This window comes from Budorcas taxicolor, chromosome 11 (assembly GCF_023091745.1).
Source record: "Budorcas taxicolor isolate Tak-1 chromosome 11, Takin1.1, whole genome shotgun sequence".
Classification (NCBI taxonomy): domain Eukaryota; kingdom Metazoa; phylum Chordata; class Mammalia; order Artiodactyla; family Bovidae; genus Budorcas; species Budorcas taxicolor.
Window position 1 is genome coordinate 63,414,463 of NC_068920.1, and position 20,100 is coordinate 63,434,562.

Sequence of the window (20,100 nt, forward strand, 5' to 3'; positions counted from 1 at the left end):
TTTCTGTCTCCAAGTATATTATAGAAGGAAATATGGCTGAAATAAATAAGTAAGATGGTAGGAAGCCTCCAGGGAGAAGGTATTTCTAGGATCAGTGTTCCCATCAGGATGGCTTCTGGGAATACTGGTTGAACAAGCTCCCACATGTTCTTTCAGCTTCCCAGCTCAGCTCCAGACCAGAGCACGGCACTGCTGTCTGAGCTGGTTAACCCTAGCAGGCATCACACAGAACCCAGCATTATGCAGTGGAGAAATCAAGGTGCTCGCTGATTTCAGCAGGCAAAGTGTTATAACTTAGCAAACCCAAGAGCATGGGGCAAGCCTAAGGGAACAGGCATTGTCTTTATATTTTATTTCAATAATTTGATTCCTTATAGGTGTTGTGAAGAAGTGTGTGAGCCCCACCCATGCACTTGTGGGCTTCAGGTATGGAGACACCAAGGTTGTGCCCATCTCGTTCATCACGCCGGTGGGGGGCGCCATGCCCTGCCCACTGCTCCAGGTACCTGCTCCAGCTAGCTGTTCCCGGGCCCCTTTTCACCTTTCCTAGAGCTCTGGACAGCAGCGGCCCCTGTTCCTGTGACCTCTTGCTTACCAGTTCCTTTGCTGTTGAACCTTATCTGCCAATGCCCTGTTTAAATAGCTCAGACGTGCAAGCGTTGTGCCTTGAGGTTTTTGTCGCTTTACAGACAGTAGATGGGTGGGGGAAGGGAGTTGCCATAACTGCTGGAGCTCTGGAAGCCTTCACTGCAGGAAATCATACTAAAACAGATTGAATAACAAGAGCAGAGATAGCACTTGCCCTGACACCAGAAGTCAATTGATACCAGACCTTGACGCCATAATGCAGTTACCCCTAAATGTGCATCCAGGGGTGAGCCAGGCTGATGTGTTCTCATCTATTTATAAATTCATCAGAGCCATGCTGTGTCTGCCCATTCTCCTGTATTATCCTTATTCCAGCACCAAGGCCAGAGTAGAGAGAAGGCCTCTGCAGAGTTCCACTGCTGCTGTTTCTTGAATAGTATGAGCCTGGAGGAAAAAAAGCACTGAGGGGCACTCAGAAGATTCACATGGGTTGTCTGTTCCCATATCTCCTGGGCAGACCCAAAGGCACATCAGGGCACTTTCCCCCGATCATGAATCCCCTCGCTCTGACTGATGCCCAAAACTTTGTGTGTTCCTTCACCAGACTTTGTTTCTCCTGGAAGTTCTCTCTCTGTGACTTTTCCCCATGGATTCCAGGTGTGAGATTTAGAGCCACATTAAACAAACACACTCCTTTCCTCTGTCCCTGACAGCCCTTCAAACCCATTCTTGCGTCAAAGAGTCCTGGTTCCTTCAACCAGTCATTGTAAGAGTTGGTTTCCAGAACCCTCGCCACCTCGCTGGCTGTCCCTGAGATCCTTGGCAGGTGAAGCCCTGCTGAATGCAGCTTCCCCAAACTGATCACAAAATTCCAGCCAGGGCCCTATGAACCCAGAGAATGTTGGAACTATAACTCTTTCCAACTAAGAAAAAAATGTATTTGAATCCTAGCATCAGCTAGCATCTTGGGGTGTTTTCAAACATGCTTATTTACTATTGTCTCTAAGATCCATAAGCTGAATATTTGCTCTGAAAGATGTTCTCATCTACAGGTTGGAGATTATGTGTTTGCCAAAATTGTGATCCCCAAAGGATTTGACTTCTATGTCCCCGCCATTGTTATTGCACTTCCAAATCAAGATATGGCTGACAATAAATTCTACACAGTTTTAAAGTGTAACAACCGGAGAGTAAGTAGACTTTCATTTAGAAAAGCATTTTTCTTTAGGCAGAAAGTGGCTTCCTTGACCCCTGCCTTTCTTGTGTGCAGTACCTGGCTCTTTCCTGCCCTGGCTGTATCTATTTCCCCTGCACATCCAGCTTCTGTGGCTAGAGTTCCGTCCACTGGGCGACTCGAAGTCTGCCCTTGCTAAGGTCACAGTGCTCTCCTAACTTCCCCATCAGATGGTCTCTGGGGCTCTCATTCCACATTTGGGGACTGGGGAGGCTTGCTCCACTTCTGGCTTTGTCAAGAGCCTCCCCTAGTTTCTTACAGCAACCGCCCCCCCTCCCTACTGCTCCTCCCTATGTATTTTTCCTAAAAGTTTTAGAAAAAATATCAGGTTACAATGATGAGGTCACTTGCCTACCTGATGTGCCACCTGCCCCTGCTCCATCCCTACACACACACACACACACACACACACACACACACACACACACACACACACACACACACACTTTAACCTCAAGGAAAAGCCCAGCCCAGCCTCAGCCTGACCCCCTGCCCTGTGAGTTTGACTCCCAGCCATGTGGAAGGCTCACTGCTTCCTGAACACAGTGGAGTTTCTCAAGCCTCTAGGTTTTTAACCCTTCCTGGATCACCCTCTCCATCTTCTTCTGTATAAACTCCTGTCCCCTAATGATTCTGCCCTGTTTCTGCTGAGGCCCCCAGGTCCCCTTGCACAACGTCCTGCCTTCCTCTCACACCAGATCCCTCTCCAATCTCCCAACTCCTTAAAGGCAGGGCCTGGGTCCTATCCATCTTTGCACCCCTGGTACATCTGCTGATAATGAGCACATTCTCACCATGGTTTTATAAAGCGCTTGCATAAGTGATGTTTCTAGTGGAAATAATACTGTTTTGATGGCCCATATAATATGCCTGGAAAATGTATTGGCAAGCAAATACAATCATGCTGACTATATTCAGCACTTTCTATGTGGCATGGGTACAAACCCAAGTGCTTCACACATAGTGAACAGTTGGATGCTGAGAACACTGTGAGGTACATACTCATATCCCCATTTTTATATAAGAAGTCAGAAGTGGAGAAGTGAAGTCACACCTAGGGTGGCGGTGTTACAGGCATTTGAACCAGGAAGTCTGGTCTTATGGCCTGCTCTCGAAATATCTGTGCCCAACTGCCTAGTAAACAGAATTAAAATATCTTGTCAATTCTTGACTGTAACTGAGGTATGTCCATCAGGGAAGGGGTCATGGTGACTGAATTTTAGGATGAAGGGATGAAATTTAGGATGGATGAGTGAAGGCTAGCAGAGCCTGTGTCCCCTGGAGTGCTGTATCCAATCCAACAGATCAAGAAGGAGAAAGGGCGCCTTCTCATCAATCCAGGAAAACCCCTGAGGGATGATGGACTCTTCTGGGGCTGTTTGGATGATAGTGAAGAAGGCTGGAAGTGGGTGGGAAGCATCTCTGCCAGGGGGCCCTGCTCTGGGGACTTCTACCAGGCAAGAGAGGAGAAAGCAGATATAGGGTCTTTGGACGAGATGCCCCTGAATGGGTTCCAGGTGACCCAGGGTCCCTGAGGAAGAGCCTTAGAGCCCAGGAAGGACCTCAGAAATTATCCACAGGGCAGCAGGGCCATAGAGACTAGATAGCATGGTACGGAAGATAGATGTCAAGGACAATTCTGATAGGAATTCTGGGAGACCCGGGGGCTGACAGTGGGACTTTGAGCATCAGGTGGTGGTGATAATTTATAAGTCCAGAAAGGAGATGGCCAAGACTGAAGTTAAGATGGAAAGGAAGATAGTTACATGAAATAGTGTGTGTTTGTGCATGCACAACACGCATCTTAGGGGGGTGAACTTGGCAAATGGTCCAGAATGTGGAAAAATGACAGAAAGGATTCAATGATGACTTTTATTCAGCATAAAATTACCAAGTTAGACTCTGCATTCAAACCACTCTCTTAAGTGTCACCAGAAAATGGCTGGTAGCTATTACAATGGGCTGTACTAGAAAAATAAAATCACATCTGAATTGTGGACATTTCTGATTTAAATTGAATAAACTCTTTTGGTATTATTACAGGAATTTTGCCCTCGGAGTGCACTCATTAAGATCAGCCAAAACAAATATGCTCTCTCTTGCTCTCATATTAACTCACCCCCAATTCAGGAGGATTCAAAAGTGTAAGTGGACCCAACTTCTTATTTTCTGAATTTGATATATGCCTTTGCACTTTTCATCTGCTTCTGAGTTGAGATCCATGATCTCTAAATGCTTGGGGAGAAAAGCAAAAGTGAGGATTTCCTGCTAAAATGCCAGTCTAGGATGATGGTTCCTTCCACATCACACCTTTTATCTGCTGGCTGTTTGTCTATCTGGTTCTAATCTCAAATTCAACATTATGTATTTTACTGACTTTTCAGAAAAGCATTCAATCCTGTCGTAAATCTGAAGGAATTATTTCCTTTTATTGGTAAGGATTCAAAGCCTTCCAAGATGAAATCTTACTAAAAAGCACAGGTTAGATTAAGTTACACTTGGGACCAATCACCCGTTGCCTCTCCCCATGGGGGGTGAGAGTAAGGTGCAGGTCCTGGCTTACCTGTGCCCTGGTGAATGTGGGTAGGTGGTAGTTTCCTGGGGTAACAGTGGAGTGAACACATTTTTATCTGAGGCAACAGGATCACTAAAAGCTGGAAAGGTGGATTAAAGCAAAATCAGTAAGAAAAAGCTGAGACCTGGAGAGTAGGCAAGAACCCAAGTCCCTGAGGCCAACAAGGAGCATCAGAGTTGGAGCCAGAGCCATGACCTTGGAGGTGACCTTGAGCACAGGTTGGGCCATCTTTGGGTGCCAACCTTCCATATCCCCATGGCCTCACCTGTGCTTCATAGACAGAAACCATCAGACATTCCCTCACTGTGCTGCTTTCCCCACCTCTGGGCTTGTGGAAGCCTGGATCCTTCCCCCTGACATCAGAGTCCCTCCTTGTCCTACACTGATCTGCCCAGTATGTCTGTTGCAGGAAGAAGGACCTCTTCCAGAACCCAAGAGTGGGGGCTTGTCTAACACATGGAAATGAATTGTCCGAGGAGACACATGTGCTGACAAAGCAAGAGACTTTATCAGGAAGGGGCACCTCTGTGGAGAGCAGCAGGGCAAGGGAACCAGGAGGACTGCTCTGCCATGTGGCTCCCAGTCTCGGTTTTATGGTGATGGGATTAGTTTCCAGGTTGTCTCTGGCCAGTCATTCTGATTCAGGGTCCTTCCTGGTGGTGTACACATCACTCAGCCAAGATGGATTCCAGCCAGTAGGATTCTGGGAGATTGGTAGGACATGTGGACTGGAGTCTCCTCTCTCCTTTTGACCTTCCCTGAGTTCTTCCAGTTGGTGGTAAGCTTGTTAGTTCCACATTCCTTACCAGGACCTCCTGCTTGAGATAACTCATGCAAGTGGCTACTATGGTGCCTGGCCAGGGCAGGCAGTTTCAATCAGTAGTTCCCCTAATAGATCTGTACCCCACTGGGGTCTTGCTCAGTCTGGGATCCTTGCTCAGTCAACTACCCTGGACTCCCTTCATCACCCAGATCTGAAACCACACAACCCAGACTGGAACTTGAACCCCCTGTCTTTTAACTGAGACCACACTCCTGGTCTCAGGACTTAACGAAGCTCAGGTTCTTGATGTCTCATTGCAGAAAGAATTCAGCGAGAGACAAATTCATAGGTAAGAAGTGGATTTATTTAAAGACAGACATATTCTATAAACAGCTTGCAAATATTTCTCAGCTCTGCTACACATGTGCTACCTTAGGTCAGGAGGCTTCCTCCTGCCCTGCTGTCCAGCCATCTACCCTGAGGGCTGGGCAGAAGAATCTTCCTCACAGGCAAATCTGCTGTTGTCCCTCCCCTACTAAAGCTCTTTCCTCCCTGAAATGCCTCCTCTTAACCTAGCTTAGCTTCTTGTTGACCTGAACCAAGCCTACCTACCTGGCCTTACTTTTCCCCTAGCTACTCCCCAACTATCCTCCCAAAAGCCCTCTGCACAGTAACCGTACTAAATTTATAAACTTGTAGTTTTTTCCCCATCCTGTGCTTTTTCAAAGCCCTGTGCCTCTGCATAGGCTAAGTATTCCCTCCCTGGAATGCTGCTCTTGCCCTTGGCTGCCTGGGGAATTCCAATATCGAAGGCAAGCATCCCATCGCCCCTGTGTGAGGTTCTGGGACTCCAGTCCTCTATGGAGAGGTGATCCCACTGCCTCCTGTAAACATTTTCTTTATGAGACTGTTACCTTGTCTTGGGCTGTATACTTTCATGGTCATCACTCTCACTAGACATGAATCTTTGAAAGCAAAGGCCAGGATCTACTTCTATATCCTGGTTGCCAGGGTCCAGCCTGCAAGATGTACCCAAGGACAATTTGAAGAATGAACAGATGAGCAAATACTAGGGGATGCCCAGCAAGACTCCCTGAGGGGCATGTAGATCCACAGAAAAGCTTTTATTAGGTATGATTGTTGAAAATAGATGTTACAGTCCTTTTTCTAGATGAATATTTCATTTTTAAATAATAGCACTATTTTTTGTTCATCTAAAAATCCTACTCAAACAATTTGATATCCAAATTACAGTACCTAATAAAGGAATATGGATACATGGGTCTAGGTATCGACCATCTTCATTAAACTCAAGATTATCAATCACTATTTTAGAATTAAAATTAAAGCCTTTCATTATTTTCTACCTTACTACTGCCCCAGGCCTTATTTAAAACTCTCCGCTGCTAGTGACCTAGCCCAGCTTCTGGGTCTTTACACAGCAGAAACATTCAGTGACCCTCTTGTCCCCCTTTGTAATTTCCAGTGTTTTGTTGCTCTGGCTGCCTCTCTGCTAGCAAGAGACGGCATTTAATTCTCCTAAGCAGAGGTTGCATCCAGCCTACTAAGTTCAGAGCTTAATCTGGCTCTGTTTCCATAATCGGAGCTGGCAGATGTGAGCACACAGAATAAAGGTGTAGATTTGATTTTGTATCTACACTGGAATTTCCTTCTGGCAGGTCCTTTCTCATTAGAAGCTCTTTCTTACCCGCTCTTTTTCTTTTTTTCCCTAAGATATCTTTACTTTGTATGATTTTCATACATTTGGAGCAGATGGTTATTTAAAAAAAAAAAAAAAACTTTTTATTTTGTATTGGTTATAGCCAATTACAATGTTGTGATAGTTTCAGGTGAACAGCAAGGGACTCAGCCATACATACACATGTATCCATTCTCATCCCCAAACTCCCCTCCCATCTAGGCTGCCGTATAACACTGAGCAGAGTTCTCTGTGCTAGACAGTAGGTGCTTATTGGCTATCCATTTTAAATACAGCAATGTGTACATGTCCATCCCAAACTCCCTAACTATCCCTTCTTTGAATCCTTCCCCTGGCCCCTGGCAACCATGATTTCATCCTCTGTCTTTCTCACTCACTTTCTAAATGTACCGCCTCCCTTTGGTTGTTCTTTAGCAGGTCTTCACACCATTGCACTAAATGAGACCATTAAAAAAAATTATGGCACTTTCTTCAAAGGACTAATTAAAGAAATGAATTGTAGGTTACAACTCCAACAGGACATCACTTGACAAAATTTTGTTTTAAAATATCAAGTCCCAATACAGTATACTAATGCATATATATGGAATTTAGAAAGATGGTAATGATAACCCTATATGTGAGACAGCAAAAGAGACACAGATGTATAGAACAGTCTTTTGGACTCTGTGGGAGAGGGCGAGGGTGGGATGATTTGGGAGAATGGCATTGAAACATGTATATTATCATATGTGAAATGTATTGCCAGTCCAGGTTCCATGCATGAGACAGGGTGCTCAGGGCTGGTGTACTGGGATGACCCAGGATGGGTCAAGAGGGAAGTGGGAGGGGGGTTCAGGATGGGGAACAGGTGTACACCCGTGGCAGATTCATGTCAGTGTGTGGCAAAACCACTAAAATATTGTAAAGTAATTAGCCTCCAATTAAAATAAATAAATTTATATTAAAAAATAAATAATGAAATATAAAATAAAAAAATAAAATATCAAATCCACTATAACCAACCATTTGGGGTTGGTGAGACCAGGGGTACATGGCCCCAGACAGCTATGGACCAGAGTGCCAGATATCCAACTTTCCACCCTCTGCCCCTCCTTTTTTCCTTCCTTCTTGGCGTCTTCAGTTGGGACTGACAGACTATTTTCAGCAAACCCCTCTTCTGGTTCCTCATGAGGGTGTTACGTAGTGAAAGGCAGGAAGAACAGTATTTGGAAGGTGAAGAGTTCCACATTGATTGAATATGGCTGCAGCTGATACAAATTTTTCATTTTCAAAATTTGACATTGAAATGATTCTTAAAGCCTCATAATAAGTTTGGTTTGCACAATATATTACCAAGTTCACTAAATTCCAAATAACTAGTCCTTAAAGGAGATAGTTTTAGTATCACCATGTTTGTGAAGCTGTTCCAATTTCCTCTTTCCTTTGAACCCAATGACTGTGTTCTCTGATGGCGCTTCTGAAAGAGGTGTGTCTGATGGAGGGAAATGACCACTTTTGCTGTGCCTTACCTTCAGGAAAGTCCCTGAGCTTTTTCTATATTTCACAGCATCAGAGATCTCTCTTCTTTGCGAGAATATCCCCTAACCTTTCTATGGCTTTCCCCATTTAGAGAACATATATGTAATTTTTTCTAACTCCCCAAAGCAAGTGGACTGGAAGGAATGTTCCCCACTTTTTGGCATCCTCCCTTCTCACCAGCAGGAAAGTCACGTCCTCAGTCTCCTTGACTACCTCCCCCAGGATCCTGTTCACATCAGAAGGCTGTGGCTTCTCACTCCTTCCAGGAAAGTGTGCCTGGTGGACTTAACGCTCGGACTTCCAGTTTCCTCCAGTGAAAGGACGTGCCCCTACTGGTGTTATTCAACCACCACAGCTGGTGACCATGTGCTCCTCTGGGCAGGGCAGTTCTGGCAGCTGAATCCATGCCCCTGATGCCATGGAACTAGTTGGAAAACCCTCCCAACAGAGCTGGAATCCATCTCCCCTTCGTTTATTGAAATTTTTAAAAATTGATTTATGTATGACTGCACTGGGACTTCATTGCTGTGCTCAGGTTTTCTCTAGTTATGGAGAGCAGGACTGTTCTCTCGTTGAGGTGTGCAGTCTTATTGTGGTGTTTTCTCTTGTTGCAGAGCACAGCTCTAGAGCTCAGGCTCTGTAGTTGTGGTGCGCGAGCTTAGTTGCCCCACGGCATGTGGGATCTTCCCATGTCTGCTTCATTGGCAAGTGGATTCTTATCCACTGTGCCACCAGGGAAGTCCTTCCCTTTCTTCTTGACAGAGCACAACTTGGGCAGATTGCCTGCAGGGCTCCTCTTTAAGAAAAGTCACTGTAAAGGAAGTTTGATTTCTTGAAAAAAATTTAGCAACATTCTAAATGTGATCTCAGGAAAGCCAGAGTGACCTAATTATTGTCTCTGTGCTGAGGGAAAATCATTGGGTATCTGAAGTAGGTTGTTGGTCATGAGATCCTGGAGGTAAGAGTGTTCTTTCCTTGATGCGTGATTATAATAACCATGTGGACTTTGTTGGATGCAGTTGGTGATAAGAGTTCTGGCGGGGGGACCCTCCTCCAAGGGTTCAGATGTGGTTTGTCTGGGTCTGTGGCCAGCTCTTAATTCCTATTATGCAAAATACTAGCCTCTCGTTATCATTCTTTGAGCAGTTTAGTAATTTTCCATCAAGCTGTTTGAATTAAGACTGTGCCCCCACAGGTGATGATAATTCCCATGTTGTTGAACACTCCTCCCTTTATCCATGTAGCCTGGCCTCACACTGCTTTCCTGACAGCAGGGACATAAGTCATTGATTAAAGTTTCAAGATTCAGTGCAGACTCTGACATTACCCGAGATGAATCACTTCCCACCATCTCGCCTGGTCACTACTGACAATTTTTCCCTTAAAAGGAACTTGCCTCTGAAATCATAAGCCTCTGTATGTCATTAGCAGCCTCAGTTCATTCTGGTCAGATCAGGAGCCTCATTTCCAAGACCTAAAAGATAAGCAGTCCAGCAGTAACCGTATGATTGAGTGCCCTGCCATATCCAGAGGAAAAATGCCATTACCTGTCCTCAGAAGGTGTGTAGTTCTCAGGACCAGAACACACAGTCATGGAGACCCATTACCCCTGAGGGCCAGGGGGAGCCATTTGGATGGCAACTGCCTTGGCCTTTTTTTTCAAATGATTGCTTTATTTCAGCTGTGCTGGGCCTTTGTTGCTGCAGGAGGGCTTTCTCTGGTTTCAGTGAAGAGGGGCTCAGGCTCCTCCGTGCAGTGGCTTCTCTTACTACAGAGAACAGATTCTAGAGCACAGGCTCAGTAGATGTGGTGTGCGGGCTTCGTGGCCCCGAGGCCTGTGAAATCTTCCCAGACCAGAGATCGAACCCATGTCCTCCACTTTGGCAGGCAGACTCTCACCACTGGACCACCAGGAAAACCCAGCAAGTGCCTTTTCTTACCAGTTTCTCCACTTTCTGCCCCTTCTGTTGTCAAAACCCCGGGGCCTCCTGATCCTCATCAAACATCGCTTCAGTGCCCACCCCAGAGGTCCCCGTGTTCTTCATTTACCAAGATGGTCTTACTGACAGAGACACACTTAGGGCAGAACAGAACTGAGGCCTCAGGGAACTGGCAAGAATATGGGCAGGCTGACAATGCCTGGTCAAGGAAATGCATTGGGTTTTAACCTAAGGAGAGCGTGGACAGGAGGCTCAGAACTCTTCCCTGAAGTCGAACCAGCTTCTCTGAAGAGCCAGTGAAGACACAGTGGCTGGCTCCCCAGCACCCCCTATAGTGGTGGCCCGTCTGTTTTGTTACCGAGTTAACTCTATAGTGGAAGACAATAGGGCTCTAAATTTAACTCAGTTTGGGCTTAAGCTTCCCTGTGGCTAAGACAGTAAAGAATCTGCCTTCAGTGCAGGAGGTGTGGGTTTGATCCCTGGGTCAGGAAGATCCTGTGGAGAAAGAAATGGCACCCCACTTCAGTATTCTTGCCTGAAAAATCCCATGGACAGAGGAGCATAGCAGACTACAGTCCAAAAATGTCACAAAGAGTCAGACACGACTGAGCGACTGAATACACACAGGGCAAAAGAGAACCACCTAGCAGGGTCCTTCTAGATGTGCTGGTGGAGAATGTCCCCTGACCAAAGTGAGGAGATGGCCGCCCTTCCCCTCCCTCCAGAACAAAGTGAGGGTGCATGGGGGGAATGGATAAGAATTTTCACATCAGATTCATATCACACCTACTCTGCTGGCCATCCAATGAGTGGACATTTCCTTGTGGAATATCTTGAACTTGGTCAACATCAGTCCTTTTGGAGAGTATGATAAAGTGGCCCAGCATCTGCTTGGTTTATCTAAAGGCTTTTCCTTGATCAAAACCTCAATCCATTTTTATTCTAATCCTGACAACTTGTGTATATGTGTGTGTGTTAGTCACTCAGTCGTGTCTGACTCTTTGCAACCCCTTAGACTGTAGCCTACCAGGTTCCTCTGTCCATGGAATTCTCCAGGCAAGAATACTGGAGTGGGTAGTCATTGCCTTTTCCAGGGAACCTTTCTGACTGAGGTCTCCCACATTGCAGTCAGATTGTTATATTGTTTTATTCCTATTCCAAAAGTCAATTCCATAGTCAATATAATTTAGGAATTAAAAATAAAAAGACTAAAAACTATCCTTAGTTCCTTGTTTCAAGAGTAATCACCATGTAAAGATATCTGTTTGGGTCCCTGGGGATAAATTCCACTTATTCCCAGAAATAAGTGGAATTTCTGGATTACGTAATTCTATTTTTAGTATTTTGAGGACCTGCCACACTGTTTCCCACAGCAGCTGTTCCATTTTACATTCCCATCACAAGCATTCCAATCTCTCCACATCCTTATCAACACTTGTTACTTCTTGGTGTTGCTTTTTCTTTTTTTGGCAATAGCTATCCTAATGGGTATAAAGTGGGCAGGCCAATTTTTTAATCTCTCTTGGAAATTACCTCCTGAATCCTTGAGCCAGTCTTTGTAAAGTATCACATGTGGTTTGAGATTCAGACCACAGAAGAGGGATTTTCTACTTAAAAATAACTAAAAATCTTTTCTCACTCTACTGATTTTTCTCTTGACAATTTCCAAAAGGATCTGAAACAACCATGGTCAGAGTTATTCAGCATGAAAGGTAGGTGATCAAGGTGGCAGATACTGATTATGGGAACCAAATAAGGTTGAATACCAGGCCGCTGGTGTCCTTACTTTGCCCTGAAGCCTCTGAAAAAGGCACTTGCCTGAAATAGTGTGCCATGATGGCATGGCTGGGAAGGGATCATGGTGTTCCCAAGGTACCTTTTTTGAAGGACAACGCTTCAATATAAATAAACTGCCCAATATATTTTATTTTTTTATACCCTTTGGCCAACATCTCCCTGTTTCTCCCACCACCACCCCCCTCCCCTCCGCCTGCTGCCAGACCCTGGCAACCACCATACTACTGTCCCTTTCTATGAGTCTGGCTCTTTTTAGATTCACATATGAGTGAGATCATATAGTATTTGTCTATCTCTGTCTGACACATTTCAATTAGCATAATGCCATCAAGATCCATCCATGTTGTCACAAGTGGCAAATTTCCTTTTTTCTTATGGCTGAATAATATTCCACATATGTCACGTTTTCTCTATCCATTCATCCACCAGGGGACACCTAGGTTGTTTCCATATCTTGGCAATTGTAAATAATGCTGCAGTGAACATGGGAATGCAGATATCGCTTCAGGATACTGATTTCATTTTCTTTGGCTATATGCCCAGAAGTAGAAGTGCTGGATTACAAATATTGTTCTACTTTTAATTTTTTGAGGAAAGTCCATGCTGTTTTCTATAGTGGCACTACCAGTTTCCATTCCCACCAGCAGTGCGAAAGGGTTACTTTTTCTCCACATCCTCACCCACACTTGTTATTTCTTAACTTGGACATCTCTGTAGACACAGCAGCCATCAAATCCAGGATAACCCGGATCTCTCTCTCTTTCTCTCTCTCTCTCTAGGGAAGATATGGACACAAAGAACTCTTCTCTCCTAGTATGGCCAATCAAAGAAGTTAACACAGGGGATTTACAAGCTACAAAACAGGAGAACCCCAGAAGGAAGAAAAAGAAAGCCAGCAAGAGGCTACCTCTCCAGGAGGTGGTCTCCTCAGACTCAGATGACTCTTCCTGTGGCAACAGGTCCCGAGATTCCCACCCTAAGAGACACCCAAAGCCCAAGCTGGGAGGGGGACATCATGTCTCCCAGGAACACCCTGAAGTCTCTCTCAAGGATAGTGCATGTGAGCTCACACCCCAGTTTCCAGGTCAGTTTAGGCCCTCAAACACCCTTAAGTAATGCTGACATCACTTCCCCAGAGAATGTCCTCAGCCCGGGGTCTAGGAGTCAACCAGCCATGCCATCGCTGCCACACCCACACCGGGAAAAGCCCTGCCCTGCCCTCATCAAGCGACCCACAGCCTAGGGCTGAGTAGCACCACTGAGAAACCGGAAAGCAGTCTAGCGCCATCCACGGTCACGAGCACCAGCGTTCCTTCGGGGCTGCCCTCAGCCACCTGACGCTGCGGAACCAGCCCCTCTGCTGAGGTAAGGCCACACTCCACTCTGTCCTCACCGTCCCTTCCTGATTGTGACAAAGGTAGTCGCCCCTGCCTGGATCTAGTTGAGCCTATTGGTTCTGACTTTTCTGGGGCATTCTTCATCCTATTATTTACCCTGCCCTCACAAAACTGATAGAATACCATCTTCTAGTAGACACACACACAGAGTTTAATCTGACAGATCACCTTCATAGGGTTTTCAAGTTTTTTGAAATCTGTAGTTCTAATCTTGAAATTCTGTAGTTCTAATCCAAGCTTGCAATCTCATTTTACATTGATTATCTCATCATAATCAGATTTTATCATTAAATGTTAGGACTGAAATCAAGACCTAGTAACTTGTCTGAGAGCTGTAAAACTGAACATTACCTGTTTTGTTGTCTGAAAATTTTTATTGAGCCCGCCCTAATTATTTTTGTCTGAAGTCTGTTGTAGGTACTTCTAATTGAGTGTGGAACCAGAATAAAGACTCTTACATTGGAAACATTTCAAAACGATTGGGCTGTTTGTTACTGTTTTCTTTTAACACACTTTGGCAAAGACATACAAAAATATTCATTTCTATTCAATAATTGTTTAGTAAAATTAGCTTCATTAATTTTATTTTTTCCCCTCTCATTCTTAGTGTAGATGAAAGGCAGTTCTCCTTGCAGCTTCCTGGAGATGAGTAATGAGAAGGTTGGTTTATTTATTTTTTAATTTATTTATTTTTTGGCTACACTGGGTCTCCACTGAAGCATGGGCTTCTCTAGTTACAGCACACAGGCTGTCTAGTTGTGGCTTGAGAGCTTAGTTGCCCTGCAGCATTTGAGATCTTAGTTCCCCTATCAGGGATCAAACCTGCATCTCCTGCATTGGAAGGCAGTTTCTTAACCACTGGACCATCAGTGAAGTCTCAGCTTCATTAATTTTAAAAATAAAATAGTCTCCCAAATGCTCTTCTCCTAGTCAGTAATAGCCCTGGGGCTATATAATAATAGGGTACAGATTATTAATAAGAAAAATATTGGATGCTTTCTCCAAATAGAAAAGATAGGGCAGTGTTGTGATACTCTAAAATTCATAATCTAATTAAAAGTGATGCTTACATTCCTAAAAGCTAGGAGGGGACACCAGGCTTATGGTGAAGAATTTCAAGGAGGAATCCAGTTCCAAAAATATGAAAGAAAAGGGGATCAGGTTAAAAATGCATCAGTAATACAAGGAGGAAGGAATTGAGGAGTGAGGAAGTGATCTGGAACAAGGCTGGGGAGAGCTTCCTATCACTGGGCATCCTGTCACCCAGAACCCCAGCAGGAAGATGCTGGAGCAGCCATCTGGGTTTGGTCTGTACAGCTGAGGACTGATGGGGTAGGAAAGAAACCATTCACTTGGCCATAGTGATTCTTTCATGCCTGTGTGCACTCATGTAAGCCTGCACGTATCCACTCAATTATTCAGTAAACAGTTGAGTGCTGACAGTGTTCCAGGCTGCAGAGAGACCATTATACTATTCTTTCTGTCTCCTTTTCCATGGGGATGCAAAGATGAACTACAGGATGAATATTCATAATAGCATATTGATATTACATCACAGTGCATGATATGCTGAATGCCATTAAGTGATATGTTCAACGTGCTGTCCTTCAGTAATAATGCACAGTTCTTTGTACTGGGAAAACTGCAATAATCAATGTATTTCCATTTCCAGCCAATGTGGAATAACAGAAATTAGATTTCTACCCATACACCCATCCCCCACCTGAAACAACAAAACCACCTGATAAAAATGTATGTAACACTTTCCAAAACATTGGACAGAAGCCTTGATCTCTGGGAAACAGACAAAGTGAGCCATGTGAGTGCCTGATGTACTGTCTAGAAACAGTTTCCAGGCTCCAGCAAAGGCAGGAGATGCATTACCAGCCATCCTTACATGTGCATCTGTATGCATTGCCTCAAGTAACTTGTGTATTTGATTTTCACTGAATAAATCTGCACTTTTAGCATATGACAGAAGAAGTAATAAGAGAGATTAGATCTGTTAAAAAATAATAACTATATATACAGATTTTATAGCTACCCTTTATAATTAGCTGGGATTAAAAGCCAGGAGCAGAGGCATCAGGATGGAGTGATTGATTGCCACACAGAGCTATGTGGAATGAGTACAGGGTGATAAGCTCTTACCAGAAGAAGGGGAACAGATGGTTCAAGAAGAGACCAGATGACCACTTGAGTGATGTAAAAAAGATTCATGCATCAAATGACAGAATCCCCAACATTACTTCTAAGTTCCTTTTAACTTGAGAGTCTGTGCAATAACTTAAGTCCATTACTAATTCAGAGCAGTTCAACATAGATGAAAACCCATCCTTATAGAAAGGGGGAGGAGTTGTAGCCAAAACAATTGGATGAGAAAATTAATTAGAATAGAATTGAAAAAGAAAATGATATTTTTACATGAAAAGAGAATAAATGAAAACCCTGAGAGAATAAGTGGTAATATTGATACTAATTGAAACAAACAAAAAATTCAGTGAGGTGGCAGGATAGAAATTCAATATGCAGAGATCATACAGTTGCTGTGTGAAAATCAATACAGTTTTCATACACACAAGTAATGACCAATTAGAAGATACATTGATAGAGAAAACCTCATTTACAACAGCAACTAAGAAAATTAAATATAGTCAATTCTCATAAATCTCATATTTTGAGTGGCATTTAGGTTCTATAAAATTACCTCTAAAACTAAATTTAGCATATGCTGAATTATGGTTCTTAGGGGTTAGGTTCCTATGAGCCTCTGGTCACATCATTTCCACCAACTGATCAACATCTAACCTCCTTTTATGTGTTTTTCTGTTTAAAGACACTTTATTTAATATGTATTGTTGATTTGTTAACATAGAATTCGTGGCTAACAGCACTGAAACTCCTATCTGAAGGAAGCGAATATGTATTTTCTTTGTAAGATACATCACAGCCTTCTTGCACTTAGGAACACTAGACAGCACTTCAACTCTGCTTCATTTTAAACAGTGAAATCACCAGCAGTAAACAAAAATGTGAAAAAATATGGCACTAAATATGCCATGAAAAGGACATCTTCTTACCGTGTGAGAGCTGAAACGAGAGGCAGGAAGATGACCTAAGTTTTCACCACCACTCTGAGCATATGCATATTCTACAAAATTCTTTGAGTATTGATTTTGGAGTTACAAAGATGTTTTAGTGACTAGGTGAATCACAAATATGAAAATCCATCAATAATGAGGATCTACTGTAACTTGAATAAACTTAACAATAAATGTGCAAAAACAATAGGAGAAAAACTTTAAAACACTCCTGAAAGACACAAAATTAGACTTAATAAACATCCCGTTTTTAGATAAAATGGCTCAGCATCATGAAAATATTAGTTCTCCCTGAGTTCATTTTTTAATGTAACATAGTCCCAATAAAAACAATACCAAATGTTTTATAGGACTTGAGAAATTGGTAGTATAGTTCATATAGAAAAATAAATATGTGACACTAACTTGAAAAGACTAAAAAAAAGACATAAGAGGGACTTGTGATAACACATGAAACATGATAACATCTTCATGCTTAAAACTGGATGGTGCTAACACAAGACAAGGAGACCAGTGGAATAAAATAGTGTCTAGAAACAGACCCAAATGTAAATGGAAATTTAGTGTATTACAAAGGGCTGATGTCCCTAAAATAGCGAGAACTCTTAAAAATTGAAGAGGAAAAAATGACCAAAAACATGGCAGAAAATAGGCAAAGGATATAAAAAAATATATAAGAATCAAGCTAAAAGCTTGTAAAGATGTTTGACTTCACTCATGTTAAGAGAAGTACAAATTAAAACTATTTGGAGAACTTCCAGAAACGTGGCAATGTGAAGTGCTAATGCAAATCCTTTCACAATAACAATTTTATGACCCGGATAAAATATTTTTAAAAGTCAACAGGTGGGACTTCCCTGGTGGCCCAGTGGCCCAGACTCCACGCTCCCAATGCAGGAGACCCAGCTTCAATCCCTGGTCAGGGAACTAGATCCCATAACTGAGAGTTAAAATGTGGCAACTGAATATCTTGAATGCCAAATCGAAGATCAATGTTATAGCTAAGACCTGGCACAGCCAAATAAATATTAAATAAAAGTCAACAGGTATTTAAAACCACAATAACAATAAAAATGTTCGAAAGCATATAGGATATGGAGAGTTTATTCTCCAAAAACTGCATCTAGAAGAGGTAAGATGTGTGAGGTGGAGACACTGGCTTAAGGGCAGTTCCCAACTTTCATGGCCAAGGCCACAGAAAACTATACACTGACTGGCTCCAGGTGCCAGAGATGAGAGTTCAAGGCTGGAAAAGAAGTGAAAATTTAAAGATATCTTGGGAGCAAGAAGCCACAGTCAGAGTGAGTCATAAAAACTGAATGTTACCTGTTTTATTCCTGACTGATCACTAAACTACATAAGCATGTGTAAGGGAGAACTCAGGGAGCTCTGTTTAAAAACAACAACAAAAAGGCAGAAAACAGGAATTTTATGAGATAGAGCTGCATGGAGCAAAGTCTGTGTGTTGGCTGCCTGTTAAATGTATTTGCAAATCATGTACAGCTTGAGCAGCAGTGATCTAGTCCTGTGGGATTACCGCATCAGGGGACAGAGTCTGAGGCTGGCAGTGCAGTTGAAAATTTAAACAAGGAAAGAGTGAGCTTCAAAATCTGCCACCAAGATATGTAGACGTAAGGGAACTTACCCAAGGTGCCAGACTTTAAAAAAAGCAATGAGAAGCCGTAAGAACAGAATAAAAATGTGAGCTGCTTCATACTACAGGAGAGAAAAGTTTACAGTTTGAGTAGAGCAAGTTAACTTATTACTAGAGTAGAAAGAAAAAAAAAAACCCAGCAGACCAAAAATAAATAAACAAAATCCCCCTTGAAGAACACAACAGGCTTCAACACTGCTAGAATATATTGCCTGCAGTGTCTGATTTTGAATCAAAAAACTTAGTAGACATGCAGAGACACAAGAAAATGTGTTTCATTCTAATGGCTGAAAGAATCAATAGGAACTTTGAATCTAGATGTTGTGTTTAACAAACTTCAAAGCAATAATCATAAATATATGCAGGGAATTAAAGAAAAATCAATGGAAAAAAATGAATAGGGAATCTCAATAGATAAAAGGAGGTCTTAAAAATACAAAAGGAGAATCCTAGAGCTGAAAAATATAACAAAGCATACTAAAAGGACGGAACAGCAGAAGGAGGAAGCATAAGAATCATTGAACTTGAAAATATATTGAGAAAAATTACCCAATTCAACAAAAAGAACAGAAACAAAAAGGTATTGGAGAAAAGTAAACAGAACCTCAGAGACCTGTGGTATGGTTTCAAACATTTTCAAAATATGTGAAATCGAAGACCCAAAAGAGGAGACAGGAGAAGAGAAAAAACATATATAGAGACAATGACTGATAACTTCTAAAATGTGGTGGAAAACATTAGTAGATTCTAGAAGCCCAAATAATCCTAAGCATAATAAATACAAAGAAAACCACTCGAGGCAAGTTGTAGTCACGCTGTTAAAAAGATGATGATAACAAGAAAATCTTGAAAGCAGCCAAAGAACAATGTGTTACATTCCAGGAAACGATGACACAGTATTAATGACTTCTCAACAAAAGCTATGGAAACCAGATGTTGGAAGAACAAAGTGCATGAAAAAAGGAAAACTACAAAAACCTGTAACAAGGCATTGTATATTCAGTGGAACTAGGCTTTGACAGTAAAGGTGAGAGAAACCCCACTTCCAGTATGTTTGCGTAAACTCTCAGGGAAACCAATGGTCTTTTTTTCCAAGTGTCACCTTGGCTAGGTTATAGTCCCCAGGAATTCAAACACTAATCTAGGTGGTAGTGGTGGTGTTCAGTCACTAAGTCAAGTCCGACCCTTTGGGACCTCATGGAATATTGATTGCACGCCAGTCTCCTCTGTCCTCTGCTATCTCCCAGAGTTTGCTCAAATTCATGTCCATTGAATCTGTGATGGATTCTATCTATCTATTCTAACTATCTCATCCTCTGTCGTCCCCTTCTCCTCCTGCCCTCAGTCTTTCTCCACATCAGGGTCTTTTTCAGTGAGTCAGCTCTTCACATCAGGTGGACAAGTATTGGAGCTTCAGCTTCTGCAACAGTCCTTCCAATGGATATCTAGGTTTTGAAATGAAGGTATTTTGTAGGTATAATTAAACTCCATAACCAGTTGTCCATAAGAGAGATTATCCTAGATAATCTGGGTAAATCCAAGTCAATCAGTTGAAAGGCCTTTAAGAGTAGAACTGAAGCTTCTCTGATGAGGAAGAAATTCTTCCTGTGGACAGGAGCTTCAGCCAGTGCCCAAGAGTTCCAGCCTGCCCTTGCTGACAGCCTGCCCTCTGCATGTCACTTTGGCCAGACTGGAGAAGATGAAGGTGAGGGCCAGGGAAGGGTGTCGTTTGTTGTAGCCACACGTTCCGGGAAACAAACTCACTCAGAAGGACAATGCAGATAGATAGTGGAGTGCAGTTTATGACACG

At 42.9% G+C, this 20,100-nt stretch overlaps 1 protein-coding gene across 1 annotated transcript in view; it reads left to right on the plus strand.

Annotated features, from left to right (window-relative positions):
- The window catches only part of VWA3B (von Willebrand factor A domain containing 3B), a 179,413-nt gene extending 166,159 nt beyond the window's left edge, over nt 1–13,254 (plus strand). Inside the window, exons 23-26 of the mRNA XM_052649405.1 lie at nt 378–502; nt 1,641–1,778; nt 3,866–3,966; nt 12,918–13,254. Coding sequence (XP_052505365.1) covers nt 378–502; nt 1,641–1,778; nt 3,866–3,966; nt 12,918–13,254 — 701 coding nt within the window. The remainder of the gene's footprint in view (nt 1–377; nt 503–1,640; nt 1,779–3,865; nt 3,967–12,917) is intronic.
- Nucleotides 13,255–20,100: the final 6,846 nt, after the last annotated feature.